This window comes from Chanodichthys erythropterus, chromosome 7, assembly GCF_024489055.1.
Source record: "Chanodichthys erythropterus isolate Z2021 chromosome 7, ASM2448905v1, whole genome shotgun sequence".
In the NCBI taxonomy this organism is placed as follows: domain Eukaryota; kingdom Metazoa; phylum Chordata; class Actinopteri; order Cypriniformes; family Xenocyprididae; genus Chanodichthys; species Chanodichthys erythropterus.
Genome location: NC_090227.1, coordinates 31600415 through 31607104, shown reverse-complemented (window position 1 = coordinate 31607104; position 6690 = coordinate 31600415). Strand labels below are relative to the sequence as shown.

General features: G+C 39.4%; 1 protein-coding gene across 1 annotated transcript; it reads right to left on the bottom strand.

Annotated features, from left to right (window-relative positions):
• Positions 1–2540: 2540 nt before the first annotated feature.
• On the bottom strand, positions 2541–6420 carry si:ch73-62b13.1 (Carbohydrate sulfotransferase 1-like). The gene is made up of 2 exons (XM_067389234.1): positions 6282–6420; positions 2541–3664 (listed from the first exon to the last, which is right to left on the bottom strand). The coding sequence occupies exons 1-2, from the start codon at positions 6418–6420 to the stop codon at positions 2541–2543; spliced, it is 1263 nt and encodes a 420-aa protein (XP_067245335.1).
• Between the last annotated feature and the right edge of the window lie 270 nt (positions 6421–6690).

Sequence of the window (6690 nt, the reverse complement as noted above, 5' to 3'; positions counted from 1 at the left end):
ATTGATTGATTGATTGATTGATTGATTGATTTGCATATGCCAGCCCATGATCGAGGCATTACACAAGGGCAGCCAGTATTCACGTCTGGATGTGCACAGGTGAATCATCAGACTAGGTAAGCAAGCAAGAACAACAGCAAAAAAGGGAAGATGGAGCAATAATAACTGACATGATGCATGATAACATGATATTTTTAGTGATATTTGTAAATTTAAGGCAAGTGTGAGCTCCGGGGGCGGAGAGCGCGAGCATTTAAAGGGGTCGCAGCATGAATCGGCGCATTTCTAATTATTCCCCAAAATAGGCAGTTAAAAAAATTTATAAAAAAAAATCTATGGGGTATTTTGAGCTGAAACTTCACAGACATATTCAGGGGACACCTTAGACTTATATTACATCTTGTTAAAAAAACGTTCAATGGCACCTTTAATGCCAGCATTCCCAGGCATCCTTGCTTTGAAAAGAAAATGAACTGTCAAAAAGAGAGTACGAACCATGGCCATATCCCTTCCTAATCACTTTTTTGGTTTCCAAGCTGAAGCTGGACTGCTGACGTTGAAAAGGTGATCAGCACTTCACCAATGCTTCAGCCTCAGCAGAACACCACAAGTATGTCAAGTATTAAAAGAAAGAAAACTGATGAGAATAGCAGACCATAGAAAATACCATACAGAAGTAGCAAACACCTACATCAAACCAATGCTTTCAATTCATTTCTATTTGTCAGTCCTGCTTAATTATTCATAAAAAGACAGGTCAATATGTTTGTGTATTACATAGAAAGCATACATATAAACAAATAAGCATTCAAAATCATTAATACCGCTACACCAGTCACAGAGTGTCCTGCATAATTCTGTACCTTTTTCATAAATAAATAATTTGTTATAAATAAATAACTAAATGAAACAAACACATTATGTATCATTATTCCAAAGGGCTGAAACAAAATAAAGGTAATGAGGAATAATTTAGTTCACCATAGATTTTCTCTTTTATCTGCATATTTATTAACTGGCAGTGCGGCTGAAGAATTGCATTTAATCATCATATACCTGAGATGAGTAACAGTTGTTTACACAGCATTTGTCCAATATGTAAAAGTGTTTGCGCTTAAGGGCATGATTCATTTAGAATTAATGAATTGCTTAATGGCATGATGGCATGAACAACAACACAAAGTTACCAAAGACATCATGAAATTCAAGAGCATTTAAGGCTAAAGACTGGCACAATTCCATATTCCCACACCTCATAATATCTGCATTACTATTCTCAAAAAACTTTTGAGAATTTGAGTATTGGTACTTCCAAAATATCATGTGTTCATGGATTTAGTAACTTAATCCATGATATGAACTAAAATAGTAATTAGCAGATCCACATTAACCCAAGGGATCAAATGGGCTACATCCAAATTCTCAACCTCAAGGGGACCCTGTGAACAGGAGATAACATAATTAAATCAGGATTTTGGTTTGTATAATTTCATATCTGTTATCCACAAACTGCAAAGTAGCTTCATAGCTCCAAAGTGCTTTTCCTAATGTTGACAGTGCACTTAGAATTAGTCCCTGACTCTGATTCACAAATTCCCAAATGCCATCAGAGACAGATTATTTTTGAAGTTGTGGCTTCTAAATAATTTGAGGACTTCAGTGGATGGAAACACATTGAACTGTCTGCCAGTGATTTACACTGAACACGACCTTCTGTGCTGACTTGATTTTATTAGAGACTTTGCTTTTAAGAAGAACATAGATGGGTTTTCAATGGCGCTGAGTGGCATTTCAGTCATTTTAGATCTCTGCTTGACTGTTTATGAGGTTGTAAGGACATTTTTGCTGATCAACATTCATACTTAAGGCCATAAATGGGCTCGTCCAGATAACACATGCTCTTCCTCTGCTGTGCTTTTGTCGGTAGTGTTACTTTGATCATATAAATGCATATTTACATGCTGAAAATGATAGGCATGTATGCTCTTTTAGCATCATGCTATTCTAAAGTCCTGACTCGGGAATATTAATTACTTCATGTGACCGGGCCCTTAAAGGCATAGTCCACCCAAAAATAAAAAAATAATGAAAATAAGATATTTTGAAAAATGTTGGTAACCAATTTTTTTTTGTTACTACCGATTTAATGAAAATAAATAAATAAATAAATTAATAAATAAATAAAATCCATAATATCTTATGTTCCAAAAAAGAGGTTTAGAAAAACATGAGTAAATGATTTTTGACAAAATGCTGCCTTTAAGGGAAGGTACCAAGCATCATAATCATAACCTAATTATTATTCATGAGCAAAATTTTCCCCAAAGTAGTATCCATAATGTTGCATGCAATCACATGGCATGTATGCAAGTTGTCAAAACAAATAAAAAAATATGAAAAGCAATTAACACAATATTATGCAACCAAATATACTTTGATGGGACCTGTGAGCCCTGTTTAGTTCAATGTATACATTATAAGTCGCTTTGGATAAAAGTGTCTTCCAAATGAATCAGCAGTTCACATAAAAGTTAACTTAACTACGTCCTGGGCTCCATTAAATGTTTTGTTATATTCCTCAGTTCATCTACAGACTGGACAGGCTTATAGCCTAGTAGGGAAAGCGTTCTGTTACACAAAGATTGAACTGTCTTAACAATGTCAAAGTTCAGATGTGCTCTCCAACTCTGAGCTGTGGCTTTAGAATCTCTTGTGGTGGAGTACTTATAGTTCCACTCTGAAGAGGACGGCACAGTGCCATTGGTGTTATGAGCAATCCATGTGAGAACTTTCTGATGCAGGTCCAGCCCCAGAAATCTGTATATCTCCTTGACCTTTTCCTCAGGATTCAAGGCCAAGTCTTCATAACGCACCAATAGATACCTCCCCCTCAGCCATGAGGGTTTCTGCAAGCCGGTCTCCACAGAATACTCGATATCTCTGCACGTCCTCGTTATCTGCGTCAGGTCCACGTACCGCGGTTGGCGGCCAGTGGCGTTCCAGATCTTCCAGGCCCTGAATTTGCCAGCAAAAGCAGTCATGCGGGAGGCGAGAATGGCTCGGGGGTCTCTCACCAAATGGATGATTCTCAAATCTAAACGGGGGTCTTCTGACAGCGTGCGTAGGTCGCCTACCTCTGGGATACGAACTGTTTTTATGGCCACATGGCTTCGTGCTTGGCAAGCTTGAGAGGCTAGAGTGAGGTTTAACGCCTGGCACTTTTTCGGGCACCAGGTTTCATCCGGTTGCCCTGCTAGAATCTCCTCGCCACCCTCCTGGCAGACAGGCGGCGTACACAGGGCGTGGCTGGAGCTGCGGCGGAAAAAGGCCCCAGTCATGTGATCCTGTGGTTCGGGGCGAATGTAGCTCTCCAGGAAGCTGAAGTCACAGTTGTAGAGATTGAGTAGGAGGTCTCGGTAGGCCCCCAGAAGAGCCCTGCCATCCAAAGCCCTTTGTAGGCGGCTACTAGAATTGGTAAAGGCCTGTTGCACATGATAAAGAGGCTCAAAAACATAAAATATGCCAGGATGTTGATTGAAAAGCTGTCCGGTAAAGGAGGAGCCACTACGGGTTTGCGCAAACAGAAGGATGTGCTTCCGAGCAGTGGCAGCGCTAGTCTCAGCAGGGACATGGCTGTCATCGCAGAGAGATTTCCATCTCTGCTCTGGGGAAGAGAAGCAGAGAAAGTGAGATAATACGGCACTCTGAAACCACAGAGGACATTATAGGGCCACAAAAGACCCAATTAGTTCAGCTTCATCTTTAATCAATCGGTTATTTGGGTAAGAAAATACCTGGAGCTTTAGTTAAAAAAAGTTTAAATTTAACAAAAACTTGCAATTCAGAAGCCTATTCTTACTGCAGAGAGAAAATGTACAGCAATAATAATGTTGTTTTGAAGACTTGGATTGCCTCCTTCTGCAATGGTAATCATTTCACCATTGTGGAGCATGTGAAAAAACAACAACATATAAATCTGAAATATGAACAATGACTGCATTTCCTCAGATATGAAAAAAGATGATGTGACTTTTGCTCAAAATGAACAATTACTATATATAGCAGGGGGGTGGGAGAGACTGATAACGCTTGTAATTACGGCTGATGAGAGACTGATTGCGCGTGGCACATTAGGTTGTGCGAGTCGACGCTTGCTGGAAGTGCAAACAGCTGGTCCGTGAGGACATATTACGGTAGATTAATGATGAGATAATTGTAGAATTAATTATTGATATTCCATCTCTCGCTCCTTACAGCGGATGAGGAGGGAATATCCAGGTTGCATTTCTAAAAGTTCTCTGCTAATTTCTTTCCTTACAAACTCAGTCATTATAGAAGTGATGACCTGAGAGAGATAAGCCTATAGAGAGAATGTCATTCGGATCCTTCAGGATAATCTTGTCAAACCAGCTAAAGCTACGTCCATAACCAAACATGAATTTTAATTGAATTTAAGTCTCTATGCAAACTATAATTTAATGGAGGGCTTAAACTGTGTCTAAAATGCATCCTGGCACTTGGACTTGAATGCAGATGAAATTGAGGACACATCACAGATGGGTCACTGCAGTTTTTGAGCTATGTGGCTTTAAAAACTCCCTGTGTCAAAGTTTATGGAAATATTCCTATAAAAGGTTTTTTAGATATATGTTCTGGTCCTACGGCTTCCCTATTCAACTTACGGAAAAAGTTTAACTGATGCCACGCCAGTTTACACTTTCTTCGTAATTTGAATAAGGAAGGCGTTCTGGCGGAAGCTACATATTTTACTTCTTAACTTGTTCTTAACCAGAACTGTGTGAAATATGTTTATGATAGAAGCACTTTTTTTTAGCTCATACTCGTTAGTCCCGCTCACTGCCTTTTTAAAGCTTGGATGCCTCAGGAAATGTATTAAAATATCTCAGATTGTGTTCATCAGAAAGAAGAAAGTAATATATACAACTAGGATGGCTTGAGGATGAGTAAAGTTTGGGCTAACTTTCATTTGAAAGTGAACTAATCCTTTAAAATAGCTTGAATGTAACTGTAACACAGTTCGTATATACGGGAAGAGGGAGGCGGGAACCGGCGAACATTCAACAAAACTTTAATACCAAAATAAACAAAGAACAAAACCAAAGTAATGCCGGCAGACCCTCGCGGACGTCTGCCGGCCACACAAACATAATAAAACATAAAATAATATCCAGGCCTGGTCCTCTCTCGTCCTTCACTGTCATCGCTCCTCCTTTTATGCTCCCGGAGCTCCTCCGTGAGAGACTCAAGGCTGGAGTGCCTCCCAGGTGATGCTCGTTAACACTTGTGTCACCGGCCTCGCGCCGTTCCCTCACGGCTCTCGCCCGCCCTGCTCGTCACAGTAACTTTACACTCTTGCCTTATTTAGTATACGTGGATCTATGAATATGGTAATTAGCCCCGCCTCCACTCATTTGCACAAGCTCAGAGATCCACTCAATAAACACTGCACAATGGTATTGCTTTTTACAAAGTTGGACACATAACGGTAACTAATATGATTAGTCTTTTGCTTGACTATCAAACAGCTAATAATGTGTTGCTAATAATTACACAAACCGTGTTCCTTTTCTTTATCTCAGAGTCAGACAGCTTCCTTCAAAATCTCAATATCCTTAGAAACGCTTTGAACAACTTCAGTGGAGAAAGGCATAAAGTTCATCATAGCATCGTAATACACCCGCCATACCAGATTTTTCATATCAACAGAAAAAAAACAAACAAACGGGATAACCTGGCTTCTTTTCAGACTCCCTTGCGCAGTCAGATAATGATATACTAAAGCCTGCCGCCACATTGATGTGACTGGTTACAAGGTAGTTTGTGATGCCACAAACACCAGCAATTTCAAACCACATTTAGATAACGCACCAACGCATCTTTAGATCATTGCAGTTTTAAAGAGAAAATACTCAGCAATGGTGTTAACTTATGAATTTGCACATGGTTTGTCTTAAAGCATATAGACATAGACATATGAACAACATTAAAAAATATGATTTTCACCAGAGGGGGACTTTAAGGAACCACCCCAGATTTAGATAATGGAAAACCTAGTTGATTTGTTAATAAAAAATGCATGTAAATAAAATCCATTAGTAGGGTATTGTAAACCTAATACGATTTGAATGAAAACCACACATTTCCACTTTCAAATTTCATTTTCCATTCTGAGAGTGAGAGTACTATTCTGCAGGAAGCTCATACAATGTTAAATGTCATTGTGAAAATCTAATGCTTCATGTTACAGGACAGTGACTCACCTTTACCCTGTCGTCCTTGGCAGTGGGCGGAGTCTTGGCATGGGCCACTGAAGGAGTCATGAAGGGAGCGGATGGCAGTGTACTGCACCCCCAAGGATGTGCACACGAGCAGCAGTAGAGTCTTCCACGAGCACTCCATACTGCTCCGTCACCATCACATTCTTCACTCTGTGAGGAAAGCAAGCATGAACACTTACATTTACTTTTATTTTACATGGCTTTTATTTACTATGATAACCTATATAGCATTTTGGAAGGATGACACTTTTATTTGTTTTATTTTTTAGACTTAAATGCAAGTGCATTTCAAGAACACTTGTTTTAAGTATGCATCAAATTGCAAATAGTGTGTCTGCTTTGCATTTGATAATCATTACACTGAGTGCTTGTGGAGTTTCATTTCAAATAG